This window comes from Dicentrarchus labrax, unplaced genomic scaffold (assembly GCF_905237075.1).
Source record: "Dicentrarchus labrax unplaced genomic scaffold, dlabrax2021, whole genome shotgun sequence".
NCBI classification, from domain to species: Eukaryota; Metazoa; Chordata; class Actinopteri; family Moronidae; genus Dicentrarchus; species Dicentrarchus labrax.
The window spans coordinates 13,414,535-13,430,691 of record NW_026136724.1 but is presented as its reverse complement, the minus strand read 5'-3'; the positions used below and the strand labels follow the sequence as shown (position 1 = coordinate 13,430,691).

The window sequence follows — 16,157 nt, the reverse complement described above, 5'->3', positions numbered from 1 at the left end:
ATATGACAGAAATAAAAGCAGCATTTGTAGAGTGAACTTGTTCAGGAGTGAGTTAAAAATAGAGTATGTGCTAGACAGTTTTAATAGTATTCAGTATTGCCAGCACCCAGTGCTGCGGCTTAAGCAATTATTTTATGTTTATATATCTAATGAAAAGCTAATTGCTTTGTTTTGTGTGTATCTGGTTCATCCATCAGCTTTTGCAGAGCTCCAGACTGATATCCATGAGCTGACCAGTGATCTGGATGGAGCAGGAATCCCCTTCCTAGACTACAGAACCTACACCATGAGGGTCCTCTTCCCAGGCATTGAGGAACATCCTGTACTCAGAGATCTGGAGGTATTGTACAATATTTCACTGAAATTGAATTACATATGGAGTGTACACCATTTAATCAAGGAACACCTTGGGATTGGCTGAAGTAGTACTTGTTAAACCGACCTAATATTTAGATTTTGTCAGTGTCAGATTGTGGACTTGATTTGTATTGGTGACACAGGAAAAATATCATGTACAAAGGTAATAAAACGTTCTACACCGACATGCTTGAAGGAAACTATTAACAGCATTTCCATTTAATAAGTATTCCATTAGTTGTGTTGATCAGCAGTTCGTAGGAATTCTTGAGAGTGGACAACTATACGTATAAGAAGTTGATATTAGTTTCCTAGTCAAATTAGTGTACTTACTAGCAGTTTAATAGTGCAAATAACACAAGTGTGTGTACCTGTTCTTCAGTCTCTATCAAATAACAATCGCAGTGCAATTAGCCTTATTTGAAAAGAGAGCAAAATGAGCAAACAAATTAACAATGTGGTGGGTCACAGTAGGTGAAATTGACGCCGATGTTGTTTGTGTTGCTGTCTGGTAAACAAAAGCCTTTTGACGGCCGACAACAACACTTTTTCAAAACAAACAAGGCAGCCCTCAAATCAGGAGCACGCTCTCATTAATAACTGAAACGATATGAGACTCTGCGTCGTTTTCTCTCTCCACCTCAAAAACAAATTAAAAGTCAATCAGTGGGAGAAAAGCAAAAGAAAAAAATGAAGTCATTTATCCCCAGTGGTGACATTGATAGACAGCCATAATTGAGCAGGTCGTCTTGTTCCATTAAGAGAATGATGGACCCCCATTTCACTGCCCTCAGGGTTGGCCACTCCATCCCTGATGAGAATTTCCCAGTAATAAGCAATATTAATTATGTTTTAATTGGTATAAATGTCGAACTGTATGAGGGGTATAATGCGGAGTAGGAGCCTAATGAAAAAAGCAGCAGGCTTGTCTTAGGCGCTTGATGGCTGCTTAATTGTTATTGATGTGTCGAAGAATTTAAACTCAAGTTTTTGACTGTGGGCTGTAGATACTTAGAAATACCACAGGTGATGGAAGATCTGTGCGAGTTTACTGAAACATTGTTTTAGTACCTTTTAAATTTAAAAGCAAAACAGGCATTTAGAAAATTGCATGTGGAAAGATATCAAAATAGTCTGTGCATGTGCCAGCTCAATGAAGCCTGCTTCTTGACATTTTATTTGTTCCTTGTAACTGTTAAGCGTTATTCTTAGCAGTCAAAATCACTTCCTTTCCCTCTATTTTACCAACAATTTCACTTTACACCTGAAACCCATTTTGCTTTCTGCTTATGTGCGTTTTTTTTCTTTCTCTCTTCGCCATTATATTTCTTTCTTTCTTTCTTTCCTCTTGATCTTTACAGAAAAAATCCTGTTTCAGCACTAGTTGACATTTTACTGCTCCACCTGTCAACCTGCCAAATTCAAATATTCCAGTGTTCCCATGAATACTTTGTGTAGGTCAGGACAGTTTTTTCAGCACTGTCTCTCCATAATCCTAAGAGACTTTTTATATGTTGGGTCTATAACCCATAATAATTCACAGTTTATTTGGGTAGATATAAAAGAAGGCAGAAAACATGCATACACACAGACTTCCATGTGTGCCTGTATTCACACGCTCATATATATACTGTACATCCACAACAGATGCACACTGTACACATCTTGTCAGACACTATGAAATTAGACTTGCAACTTAACAATAGCTCCCAGTAGATTACAAGGGGTTCCTCCAGGAAAGGTTGAAAGACTGAACATATGCTGTTTGACAGCTGCATTGGGTACAAAGAGATGCTGTCTTACCATGAGTGCTCTTGACGGATAAAAAAAAAAAAAAAGGTGCTATTTATGAAAAAAAAAATTGAGAAAAGAAGCATGTGCAGTAAGTGACTTGTATAAATGGTGCAGGGACAGTCTGGGCTCAGATGAGGGGAATTCACATCACTGCACTCCTTTCTACTTGCATTAGTGTGGAACACAGCGCCATCAAAGTAATAAACATTCCCTCAAGAGGCTCACTGTTTTCCTGGCTTTATTCTCAACCTTCAGACTAAATGTAACTAAAGCTGGAAGATGTTTAACTCCTCATGTCCCTAGATTCTTTTTTCTTTCTCTCACACTCTCCCTGCTTTCCATCCTTATTTAATTTAAAGTATATGTATTAACACACAAATATTGCACAAGTAGAGTAAGTGAAGAACATTCTACATTAATTTATTAATTACTTTTATGTATTACTACCCTGATTTTCATGTGTTTACACTTATGTTCATATTTATAAACCTGATCTAAGGCAGAGAGCATATATTACATTCAAATCAACTGATGATTAATTAGGTCTATATGTCATCGCCTTGATTGTGCCACACATAATCTGTACTTTTTTTCCCTCTGTTATTTTTAATATGTCTCAAGTAAACATTTTCCTGTTTCCTCACAGGTGCCAGGCTACCGCCAGGAGCAAGTGGAGAAGGGGCTGAAGCTTTTCGGCCAGCTCATTAACAACAAGGTCTACCTGCTGTGTTTTATTCGCACTCTGGAGGCCCAGCGTGGTTTCTCCATGAGAGACCGTGGCAACGTGGCCTCCCTTATCATGACAGTGCTGCAGAGCAAGTTGGAGTATGCCACTGATGTTCTAAAGCACCTGCTGTCTGACCTCATAGACCGCAACCTTGAGAGCAAGAACCACCCCAAGCTTCTGCTCCGCAGGTGAGTAGCAGAACTTTACTCCGTCTAGAGCCCAAAGTTACACAGCTGGCACGGACCACTTTTGGTGGTGTTGCTTTGTTGCATGGAAGGGACTGTCAAACCCAATTGCTTTTCCTTTTTTCCCTCCTGATAAATAGTCAAAAGGCACTATGCTAAATATTTAAACACTGAACAACTGCCACAAACATTCAACTTTTTTTTAATTTAGGGTTGTGTTGTGCTTGGTTAGGGATAAAATCAAAGGTTTGTGTCAACCCAACAGGATATGCTTCTAAGTGTTTCCTATCTGTGACATGTTTGGATTAACTCCTGTGACCTTGAATTGCCGGCTCTGTCTCAGAGACACCGGAGTTCGTTGGCATGCACATCATTAGCAAAATAATTATGATTAATTAGCAGTGAATCCAATTTCAAATAGCTCAAGAGGAAAAAAAATACTCATTTATGAAAAAAAAGGAGAAAGTGAGACTGTGAAAGCTTGCACTCTAGCGCAATCACAATCCTCCCTTGGATTTGTAGTCAAAGCCTTGATGGCGTGCACTTGAACACAGTACTGTGTGTGATTATGCTTCCTGCCTGCGGTGTTTGGTAAATGTGATGATTATGGTTACTTGAGTAAACCGGCTTCCTCACAGCTGTTGTGTATGTGTGTGATGTGTGCATCCTCTACATATGTGCATACGGTATTGTATGTTGTTTTGCTTGGGGGTCGTCAATCAAGTCTTGACACCCCCAGATGATTTGACAAGCATGTCACAAATTAATTTGTCCATCCTATTTCAATTATTCTTCTAATTCTGCCTCTGGCTAAAAGCTTATCTCTGCCTGTAAAGACACACACAAATATGACAAGCATATATTTAATGCGGAGAGGACTGAAATCAATGCTCTTCATTATACCATCCACAAGACAGTGTGCATATTCACCTCATGAAAGCCTGTTTGGACTCTACTTGGTGATGCAGAGAGAGATTAATGCTGTCTGGGCACGAGGCATGATTAATTGCAGCCAGAGCTCACAGAGCATGGTGCAGCCACTAAACAATGGAGTAACCGCTGATCCTGGCAGTAGATACCACATAAGAGATGGCATGTACAGCAGAGACAGGGAGAGGTAGTCAAGGACAATGGAGACACTTAAAGCTTTGTCACCAAGTCAGGAAAGCTGACTACTGGTGCATGTAGAGAAGTAGTGAGATCAGCTCTTTGATCACTTAGTGTACGTGTAACCAGCTTGTTGTATGTGCTATAACCAGATATTGTTGATTTATTTCAGAATTTGATTTGATTTGATTACAGCAATTTAATCCTAAATTAACAAAGACTAACCAACAACTGTTCTTCAAGCACAGTCTAAATACAACACAGTGTCTTCTATCGCACTTTCTTTCCACATTCCTTCCCTTCCTCTCCCCCCCTTCCTTGTCATCAAGGGAGAGGGAGAAGAACAACCTGGCCAAACCTCCATAGCATTCAGCCAGCACTGGAGGGAGAGCACATGTTAACAACAAATGCACGCTCGGTTTGATTGCCCATTTGTCAAACACACGATTGTGATAGGCACTAACCAGACTGTCTTCATCTCATCCTTCCTCCTCGGATGCGCTTATTAGTCCTTCGACATCCCAGCATGCATTTCAGATGTGATGAGGCAGTGTGAGCAAGCTACGCCACCCCATAGTGTGGGCTGACTGGCATGTCCTTGGATAACAGCTGAAAATAGCCCAGATACACAGGCATATGGCTGTGAAGATGAAGCTTAATATTGTCTAGGAGAGATAGCACCCCTCCCTCTCTTCTTCTCTCTCTTTAATTTGTTCGGTCTGTTCTCTATTTCTTTCTTTCACCATGTTTGCTCATTTTGAGTGTTATTCTCCCTCACAATCAGCCTCTGTCTGCACACTCTCCACTGCTCTCTCCTCTATTTGTCTTCAGTTCTGATGCTTGTGCCGCTTGTGTCACACCGTCACTATCTTTATCTCTCTTCCTTTCTTATACTCGCTCTATCAATCTATATTCCCAGTTCTTCCTCCCCTCCTCCTTCCCCTCCCCTGTTTTCTTGATTGCTAAATCAATGCTTAAAGTGCGTGAGCAGGGTGTCTCTGGCACAGCATCTGAGCACGGCTACCCACTGCCTCCTCTTCCAAGAAATCTGGCTGTCTGTGTGTGTGTGTGTGTGTGTGTGTGTACGTTTGTGTGTCTTTTTCCTCTCTCCACACACAAACACACATCCTTCCATCTGTCCCATCTCAACCTGTGCTGAAGCACAACCACCAGGCAAGCTAACTAACGAGAGCCTTCCACAACCATCTGTCGCATTCCTTGCTGCATTCTCCTCCTTTAACTCCTCTCTTCCCCCCATTCCTCCATCTCTCACTTGCTTCCCCCCCCCAACACCATCCCTCTTCCCATCATGCAGAGTTAAACAGCCTGTTCATAGCCTTAAGTTTAGTTTGGCTGCAGTTGATGCGTCAAAATAGCAGTTTTGATATTGGTCAAAAGATGAAAGCCCAATATGTTCTTGCGTTGATCACAACCTTGCTTTGGCTCCAACGTGGACACACAATCATCACACACGGTTGCAGGCCCCCCTTGTTTAACTGTAAGGATAATTTCATCTGAAAGAACATTTGTGTTTGCTTGTGAGTGAGTAATAGATAGAATAAATGTCTGCAGTCAGTGTCTGCAGCTAGTCATCACTGTGAGACTGTTTGACACATATGATGACCAATCTTCCTCACCAGGAGCCAGAGTGGGAAATGGAAATGATTTCTGACCTCAAGCTGTGCTGTTTTAACATGTGACTGAAGCCACGGGGGGCTTTCAGATGCTGTTTCATTTTTGGTTAACACAGCTGCTCCTTTTTACAAGAATGTAGTCTTGAGATCAACTTTTTACTTCAATATCTGGTTTTGTTTGTGAATGTAATGTAATGTTTATTATGGGTCTTAAAGACACCATAAAAGGGTTTCTTTACCAACTTAATACGAATAGTATGTAGTGTTAAAATGATTAGTCAGTTCAATAATCAGTTTTTTATCATTTTGATTATTGACAAAATTGCTAAAGACTCGCTGGTTCCAGCTTCTTAAATTGTGAGAAATTGTTAGTCAGACAAAATATTTTCTGGGATGATCATTTGTCACTATTTTCTTAAAATGAATCTGCAAAATATCTTCAAGTAATCACTGCAGTGAGAGATCATTCTAAAGTGTAAACAAAAAATATCAGTAAAGGAAAGATGCTGTTTGATTGGATTAGATGGGAAGTTATTTTTAGGGCTTTATTGGTTAGATTTTATGTTCACATCTACCATCAAAGATTCATTCTTCTCCAGAAGGAAGTTTTTCAGAAAGTCATTTCATACAGATACACAAATACATGTTACTAGCAGCTACGGCCAACCAAAATGTTAAATGTGTGATGAAGCATGGATTCCCATCAACCCTACCTCTGTAAGCAGGGGGAACTAAGCGCTGCCAGGTCCCCTCTGCTCTAGATCATTCTCAATGCCCACTGCCCCTCTGACTGGCTGCCAAGTAGGCAAGCCTGACCATGCCAACACGCCACGGCACATTTCATTGCATTAACCCAAACATAGGTTGTGCTGTGTTTTGAGTAGCAGCTAAGGAGAGGTTTGGAGACGATTGTTTGAAAGTTGTAATACCAAATGCTAACGTTAGATCTTAAAGCAGCTCCGTCACAGTGCCATTTTTATCCTTGTTCCCCATAGACTGTGCTGTGATCGAGAATGAGCATAAGCAAACTGGTGTGGTCGTGCCAAGACTCCTTATTACTGCAGGGCTGGCACCCGCTGCCAGAAGCGTGCACAGACACACACACAATAAACACTAGTCAGCACACATGGTAATTTCTGAATACATACGCAGTGGGATTAATTTGTGCTTTTTGCACGCTAGACTTAAAACAGCCACACAGTTGTCCACTTACATAGGTACACAAAAACACAATATCTATTGGAAGTAAGCAAGGAAAAGGACATTTAAAAAGAAGAAAAGGGAAGGCCAGACTCAGCCAAGCCATTTCTTCTCGTTCTTTTCTTTATTTTTTCCTCCTTCCTTCCCTGTGCACCTCCTCCTTTCTCCATGCTCCTTTCATCCCTTTGATAGATGGGCTACATCTGTGGAAATGGAGAGGATTTGGAAGTGTGTATGATTACAGGATCCAGAGTGGGCACAGCCAGAGCGAGGGAGAAACACAGCAAGGACACATGAAAGAAAAGATGAAATGTGACCTTGTTGACCCTTGGATCTGTGGACGGAGGAAGGGCGGGAGGGGCGGCAAAATGAAAGTGCGGGCACTGTGAGAGGCAGGAAGTTAATCCCCCCCAGGTGTTGTGCCAGTGTTGGCGGGGGGTGCCAGGACAGCCCACTGGCACAGCAGACATTATGTCCCCCCTCATGCCTCCGTGTGGAGACCCTTAAAGAGGCTGTGTGAATGGTGAAAGGGGGGAGGGCTGCAGGTGGCAGCCGAAACACGGGGCAAAACCTACACACAGACACAATGGACACTAATCCTGAAATATTGATGCCTATGGTAGTTGCTCATTGAAAGCCGAGGGGAGAGTGCGTCAGTGTGTGTGTTTTAGCTGTTCTGACAGATTACCCACACACCCCTGCTGCTGGTCAAGAAGGTTGCTGTCAAAGGATATCCGATCCTTGCCTCTCCTCTTTCTCCCCTCACCACTACAGCTTTTGTTATTATGTATGCATATTAGCCATTCACACGGGATCAATCACACTGTTGGCCCAGGTCAACACAGACACGCACACAAACGCAGATGCACACCATTTTGCCACACCAGTGGAGCATGGATGCCAGGCAGAGAAAGAGAGGGAGATGTATTCATTCACTTTCTATTGTGCACGGATCGAGTGTTAGTCCAGTGAATAGGCAAGGGAGCGCTTGATAATGAGGCCAGTGTTATTACAGAGCTGCTCCAGCCCCTAACGACATCAATCCACTGGGATCAAATAAAGGCTTTTAATTGCTTTGCCTCATATTAAAATCCCCGCCGCCGTAGACGAGCTGCCCTTGGCATGCCTGAGCATAAAAGCCATTCAAAAAGATTGTCTGAAAGGCCATCATATAGCATGTGCAAGGGCTCTTTCAATTCATGTCTTTACAAAAATATTTGTGTAACGAAAGCCTATTCATTAGCAGCGGTCATCATTTTTAGCAGAATATTTGATGATGGTGTTGAATATTTATGATGGTAATAAGAGCGAGGGGATCATATGTTCATTATGTGCTTTGTGTCTTTCTGTTTGCAGGACCGAGTCTGTTGCAGAGAAAATGCTGACCAACTGGTTTACGTTCCTCCTTTATAAGTTTCTGAAGGTAACTCTTAAATTTTGGTTTTCAACTTAACTGAACATTTTAAGTTCCTTGGGAAAAAAAATAAATTTCACGCCCCAACCGAGTTGATGAAATCACTGTCACCTCACTGCTGTCTTCATATGTGTTTCTAAGTAATTGTGATTGATATCCATTAGTTACCTTTATTTTTAAGGCTGCAAATCTTTCTCAAAAATACACAGAAGACTACATTCATTCATACTTCATATTCTGTATTATACTACTTTTCCCTCCTCTGTGCTATTCTTAATTAAAAGCCGTAACTACCTTTTAAGATTCATTGGAGAAGTAGTTGTCCTTTTTCAGCTAGCCTGTATGCTGATGTCGATGTGCTATTGAAGAGGAGTACCTTTTACTCCACAGGGCACCAGTATAAACTTAAATAAAAATTCACCACTCCTCTCCACCCTTAAGTCAAACAAATGTCCTGTTTTTTCCCTCCATCTCTCCACTCATCCTTTTACTGCAGCTGGGAGGAGAATAAAAACAATGATAAATGGACAATCTCTTCTTTTTGATAAATGACAGTGTTTTCAGGAGAGAAGACGGGGGTGGCTTCAAGAGTCTGTCTTTTATGGCATTTTTCACTGTTTATCCATCAAATCTTTCCCAAACTTCATTTCAGCAAAGTGTATATATTGATAGGTTGTACAGTTTCTTTAATTTAGGGGAACTTTAGAGTTTGGGATGTGATGTTTATAAGTCTTGCTCAGCAACTTTGGAGGCAAGGCAGTCTGAAAAAACATTACAAAAAGCAACTACATTTTAGATAGATATTTTCTCTGACATTATTAAACTTTGCTGACAGTGAGTGGAGTGCAAAAAAGGCTTCAAAGTTTTCTTTCTCCCCCAAAACTTTTGGTCTGTTCCTGTCTCTCCAAATCTCTTTGTAGGAGTGTGCCGGCGAACCTCTCTTCTCCCTCTTCTGTGCCATCAAGCAGCAGATGGAGAAAGGCCCCATTGACTCTATCACAGGAGAGGCACGCTACTCGCTCAGTGAGGACAAGCTCATCAGACAGCAGATTGACTACAAGACGCTGGTAAGGGGTTCACCTGCCCAGGGGTCCAAGGGCTAAAAGGGGAAACTTAATATGCTTGCAGGGACAAGAGGAGAGAAAAGGGTGGTTATGGGTTGTCGGTCATGAGATGAGCAACGGGACATAAAGTTGTCGTTGTCACGCTTGACATGCAGGGGGCACGGGAGTGGCGACCTCACTTCCTGTTGAGACCGGAGCTGTCAAGGAAAAAGAGCAGGGTTTCGGGATGAAAGAGATTATGCATGTGAATGTGTCTGCACAAGCAGAGAGACGCTGAGACTCTCTCCTTTAGGAGTGTCGCGTTTATTCCCCAAGTCTGTCTGTTGTCCTCTCTCCACTGTGACGTGTCACTTGTACTCTGCATTCTGGGACTACAGATTTTCATACTCTCTCAATGTCCATGGAACTGTGAAATTAGCTTCAGATTGGACTTTTACAACAGAGTCACCCATACTCAGCTCACCACCCCATTTTCCACAATATAGATGTGTATACGAACTACACTTAAAGATAAATATATATTTAAATGGAAGCTTTAATTTTATGTATACTGCAGACATGCACATTTGGGACATTACATACATAGAAGATAACACATTTACCCTCTCTATTTGTGTATAAACACAAATACACACAAATGGGTATTTGTGTTAATCTTGTAATTCAGTTATTTCCACCAACACCCAGAGGCAGTACTGAAAGATCTGATGAATATCCTAATAATATTATAATTAGCTGGTTTACTGCTCATCAATTCAGGTAGCACATTGCTGTCTCTCTTCAAGCTCCAAGGAAAGAGCTGTTTCCCTGGTGAATGATCTTTTTTCCCCCTGCAATTCTCTCACAGACCCTTTGGCGAGCACAAAATTATTGCACTTCCATTGAGTACCAATCCACAGTGCAATCAACATTATTAACATAACACACACAAAAATCTTCTCTGCCAAGATTAAACATGCATTACAATCTATCTATTGCACTAAATCAACTTGTAAAGATGTTTTTATCTTTCCAGCTTGACTGCTGCAGTGGAAAATATTGCAAGAATCCTTACCTATAGATACCCAAAAACAGTTCCCACACGTGCAATATAATGAAAGCTGTCTTTTAAGACATCAAAAGGCAACACTTGGATACTGTTTCACCAGCAGCTTGCTGCCAGCCCTCTCCCTTACAGTGGCAGTCTTGTGTGTATTTCTGCTACAGGTGGTGAACTGCATCCATCCAGAGAATGAGAAAAGCCCAGAGATCCAGGTGAAGGTGCTGAACTGTGATACCATCAGCCAAGTGAAGGAGAAGATCCTGGATGCCATCTACAAGAACGTCCCACACTCTCACCGCCTAAAAGCCTCCGACATGGACCTGGGTACAAATCTATGTCTTGTCATATATAAATAATGTGAAAAAGCAGGCAAACAGTCATCTTTGGTGCATTAAATTTATGTAATTCTACTTTTCAGTTGATGAGGTCTTGCTCATGCAGATCCCTGTAGTTGACTTAAAGCTTGTCAAAACATTTATATCCACACAGTGTTGATCTCATCTATGTGCCTGGAGAAAAGCAGGCTGAACTTAGACACCCATTGATTTTACAAAGGCTTCCCCACCCCTCTCAGCCCCTCTTAAAAAGTACAAGTCTTCTTAGATACAGAGAAGTAGATTTCTTTTCAACCTCAGGAGACTTGACTTCCTGGCTCTCTCAGTCAGATGTCTGATATTGGTCTCTCCCCTCCCCAAACTTCTCATCGATTGACTTTCTTGTTGACTAGCGTCTGAGTCACATGATTGATCAGCTAATCAATTGAGACGCTCAGTGATCTCTTCCCTACAAAATCATTTTCCTAGTGTTCTTTTTCTTCCTTCCTTTTCCCTGAGTTGTATAACTGTATTTATTGGGTATCTCAATTGTATCTAACTTGGGTCTAATCTATTTGCGAATTACTTTCATGGCCCTCTGATTGGAGAGGGTGCAATGATACACCTTCTCTGCAAGACATCTAGCGATCAAGGGATTTGGTACACTCTGTGTGTGTGTGTGTACAATTCATGTACATGTACAAAACAGACGTGCATACTTGTGAGCGTAACAATATTATCCATTATTGTTGTCTGCCGATACCTACAGGCCATCTCTGCACCATGTGCCATACTTTTTATGGTTTAATATTGCCAGATGGATTTTCCATGCCCCTGTTGTGTGTTTGTAATAGCATATTTATAACCAACCCAGGATCTAAGATGGGCTGAGTGCATACCATGGGGAATCTGGCTGTGTGATAGCTAAGTGAAGAAATTGATTTAGCCTTTTGACAGCATTCCTGGATAAAATTGTTTTATGGCCCCCTTTGGGCAGCATGTGTTGTTCTATTATTGTTTTATTACGAAAGGGAATTGGAAAATTGTCAGAAATAGCTGGCCACTTGTTCAGCATGTCCGTGATTGTGAATAAGAGAAAGAGAGTAAATGCAAGCTAGCAAGAGAACATGCATATGGTATTCAATATTTTTTCAGTGCTATATTTATAGTATGTATCTGACATGCTGCACAGATTCGAAGAAATATCTCTCTTGTCCAGACAGACTGAGAGCACAAGTTTGACACATCTTTTCACACCTGTAGGGGTTTTTTTATTCGCCAGTGATGCTGTCGTAATTAGCATTTCTTGGTCTTGTGCTATTATGGTGATGATAATGCTCGAGTGGAAACAAGTCTTCCATTTGATTGTTTTGTTATTTTTTAACAAACTTGAAGTGAAGTGCTCTTCGTTTACAGGTAATATCAGTGGTTCTCAAGATCTCTGACACACAAACACACACCCAAACACAGACTGATTGCAATGGCTGATAAGGATAATGGGATTGAGGCAGGCCTGTCCTGAGACAGATTGGCCAGGAGTGTTGTTATCCCAGATATTGTTTTTAATTCCCCTGTGCTGCAATCCAAAGTCCCCTGCAGGGTTTGAGAGAAGATGGGGCCTGAGAACAAAGAAGCTGGGCCCTGGGGTGTGTGTGTGTGTGTGTGTGTGTGTGTCTTTGTGTCCGATGTTGCCACTAGTAAATGTGTGTTATGCATCTCTGTGGAGTACAGCAGTCACCTTCAGCTTTTCTCTTCACCATCAGCTTCCATACGCTCCCCAAAGCCCTTATCTCTTTAGTTGTGTGTGTCTATAATGCAAGCCTATACACACACACACACACACACACACACACACATACTGTTCTCTTCCTACTGAGTAGCAACCACTGGATTTGGGAATAGGAGTAATCTCAGTTTACTCTGGTTTCAGACCAAGTTTATTCTTTTATTTATTCCTTTCTGCCTTTCTTTTTTCTCATTCCTTCATTTGTTTACTGAGCCTCGACTAGAGACGGGTGCTCATTTGCATCTTTATGGGAAGATGTACTGTATAGACAAAAACAACAGGAGAATTTTTATTTCCAGCAGATTTTTCAGATGCCAACACAATTCTGGTCGATCCTCCAAAGACAGGCCTCATCATGCGCCACAGTGATTGCCGCTTTGTTTTCCTGTTTGTGATCAGAATAGGAGATGACAGTGGCCGATGCAAGTGGGAAGTACAGCAAGGAGCACAGACACAATAACGTATTCATAAAGCCCATGATGTCTGCAAAAAGAATAGAGGAATCATCTGCTTGTTTGTTTTTGAGATGGCTTTCCTTTTTCACTTATGATAATGTTGCTAGGGTATTGTGAGATGTTTCTATCAAAGCGTCTTTTGTTTTGTGCTGAGGTTGCACAGATGTAGGAACCCTGGTGTGTATGTAGTGCAGATGTAATTTGGTTGTAAGGTCATGTAAATGTCATGCTGTTGTTTAAATGAAAGACACTGTCATTTACACTGGAAGTTACTTTTTGAAAAGTATGGAAATTAAGTGATCTGCAGTCTTTGTATAAGCTATTGTTTTATGTTTACAGCTTTCTGGTTTCTCCATATCCTGTTGGCATGGATATGAGTCTGGTCTGCTTCTACCAAAGCTCCCAGAAATATAAGAGCAGCGCGGCAGGGGGCTTAGAGCAGTAGATGGGGGACTGACTAGAGGAGAGCAGGGACCAATAGCGCCTTCAGAGAGTAGAGGATAAGAGCCGGTGCTGCAGATGGAAAAGGAAGTGTACAAGCCCTGGGCATGCAGCTGTAATCACACCCATCGATCGCACCAGCATAAGAGATGGAAAGCTAAGAGCGGAGCGCTTCGTTCTAAAAAGAGTAGAGTGGGTGATTAATTCAGCTCGCCTCGTGTTACTGTCTCTCACGTGTGCTCTCATCTCTTTGCATTTCTCCTCTACTCCGACTCTTAAGATTTTGTATTTTTCTCCTCTTTTTGATTCTAGTCAGGCTTTTCATGACAATGTGAATTCGTTGTTCAGAAGAAAGCAAAGAAAACTTCAGAAGATGAAGATAGTGACAACTAGTTTTCTGGCAGAACAGATATTAGAACTTGTACACAACAAAATGTATCATTTCTTTTGTTGGTGTGGTTAAAAGGCTGTCTCCAAAGGCATTCTGTATCAGGACACCAAACATCATGGAGATGTGTTATCCAAAACGTAAATATTATCAAAGGAGTTGTGTCGCGTGAATATGGTTGGTAATATCCTGATCTTTTCCATTTTTTTCCTTTGCGATTGCAGAGTGGCGTCAGGGTCGAGGACAGCGAATGATCCTGCAGGATGAGGACGTCACCACTAAGATTGAAGGTGACTGGAAAAGACTGAACATGCTGTTCCATTATCAGGTATGATCCTATGACTGTATATTTAAAAATGTAGACAATGGCAACTTAAACTCATTATATTTCCCAACATAAAAAAATAACAATATTCTAAGTTTAAAAAACATAAAAAGTCTGTTTCCTTGGTGTACGTGATTGTCTATGGTGTGGGACACACATAGACACGTGTGCGCAATCTTTTAAAGATAATTTTAATTAACATTGACAGAAATGTTGTTAAAGCTTATTTAAGTAAAATTTCGAAGTTGTTTAAGATGTAGAAATACAAAGGGTTTGTAAAGTTTTGGATCTCACAAAAAGGAATAAAAAAATATTAGATTGCTATCTGCAGAAACTTGGGCCTCTGAGGCTTTTAATGGATAGATTACATCTTTTATTTGAACACGCTTCTTTCAAGAAAGGTACAGCTGTTTTAATCCCATTTCCAAAGAAAAGGTACACAAACAAAAATCTAAAACACATGTTGTGTCCAACACATTAAGAAAACCTTTTGATTCTAAGCACAGAAGCCTGATATTTACTATTGAACTTTTCTTGAGTACCTTATTCATTTCAGCAGTCTTCTTTGCCATCTGCCATCATCCCTCTACCTACAGTGTATATATAGCTGTCTCCAATGCCCTCTCAACTCACCTCCACATTTTCCTCTTAAGTTGTGTGACCTGATAATCTCCGCTAAGTTTCAAAACTATCTAATGGACTTTTCAGTCAAAGAACCTTTCTGGCTTTTGTAAGTCTTCAGCTGACAGGGACACACACACACACAAGCACACCACCAATACGCTTATCTGATTTATCTGTCAGGTGAAGGGGAATGAGGCAGGGCAAGGCAGGGAAGTGACCAACAACAGTGACACTTGGAAGTAATCCCTTACAGTATATGTGGAGAGGGAGAGAGGACTTGAGATAATATCTGATGTGCTGGTCAAGTGTCATCTTCTATATGAAGTGGATTAGTGTTGGCATAGACTTCATGTACAGAATAGACATATCTGTGGTCACAGACACACAAGGTATTATATGCGCACACACAAATCTACAGTTAATAGCACAAGGTAAGGTTAGAATTTGTTAAGAAGCATATACAAAAAAAAAAACCATCTCACTCATTAAACACACAAATGCTTTTATTCAGTGTCAAACGCAGGTTTTGTGCCTCATGAGTAGCAACCGTGCATACAGCCAACCAGAATGAGACTTGAAAAACAGGCCTTCTTTGTCAACATGTTAATAATTGGAGCAGCTAAGCAAGCAGCCACTGTCCCCTCCAAGTGCAGTTTGCACGGTGCCTAAATTAAATGTCAGCATCAGCAAGTGTCAACAGGCTTGGAGTACGAGGCGCGGGTGGAATGGATTAGGGAGCTGATTCAAATCGGAGATAAGATAATGAAGACAGAAGTTAATTCACTTTTTTTCAGGCCAGGGAATAAGGGCGCCTTATCCTTGACAGACCAAAAAAAAAGAAAAAGAAAACACTCCCATCCACTCAAAATTTGTCAGCAGCCTAAGCAAAGGGCGAGGAAGGGAGGGGACACCAGAAACACATTCAGACTTCAGTCAAGGGCATCTGCAAATCCATACTTAGCTTTACCTTAACTTAATTTCACTGAAATGTTATGGCTTGAGTTTAAAGAGGTTAAATGTATAAATCATTTTGTTGAAGATCTTGTCGCATTATTAATCAAATCCATTGATGCACTCTTTGATTGATGCCAACCCAGATGTGCTACTATATTTGGATTTGGGATGTCATCCAGACATGTTATCTAAATATTGTTTGTCTTATTAGAAGTTAACATGACACAGACACACTCAATAGAATCATGTGCTATCCTTTATTAAACTAATCTGGTTTGATTTGCCACCAGCCAAACTTACCCACTCACTCTGCCATCACAAACTCAGTGAAAAGTTAGATTTTTTG

At 41.1% G+C, this 16,157-nt stretch overlaps 1 protein-coding gene across 1 annotated transcript in view; it reads left to right on the top strand.

The window, feature by feature from the left end:
• plxna4 (plexin A4) overlaps nt 1-16,157 on the top strand; it is a 227,703-nt gene that overhangs the window by 191,683 nt on the left and 19,863 nt on the right. Inside the window, exons 21-26 of the mRNA XM_051391941.1 lie at nt 198-340; nt 2,798-3,066; nt 8,361-8,427; nt 9,339-9,485; nt 10,689-10,848; nt 14,133-14,236. Coding sequence (XP_051247901.1) covers nt 198-340; nt 2,798-3,066; nt 8,361-8,427; nt 9,339-9,485; nt 10,689-10,848; nt 14,133-14,236 — 890 coding nt within the window. The remainder of the gene's footprint in view (nt 1-197; nt 341-2,797; nt 3,067-8,360; nt 8,428-9,338; nt 9,486-10,688; nt 10,849-14,132; nt 14,237-16,157) is intronic.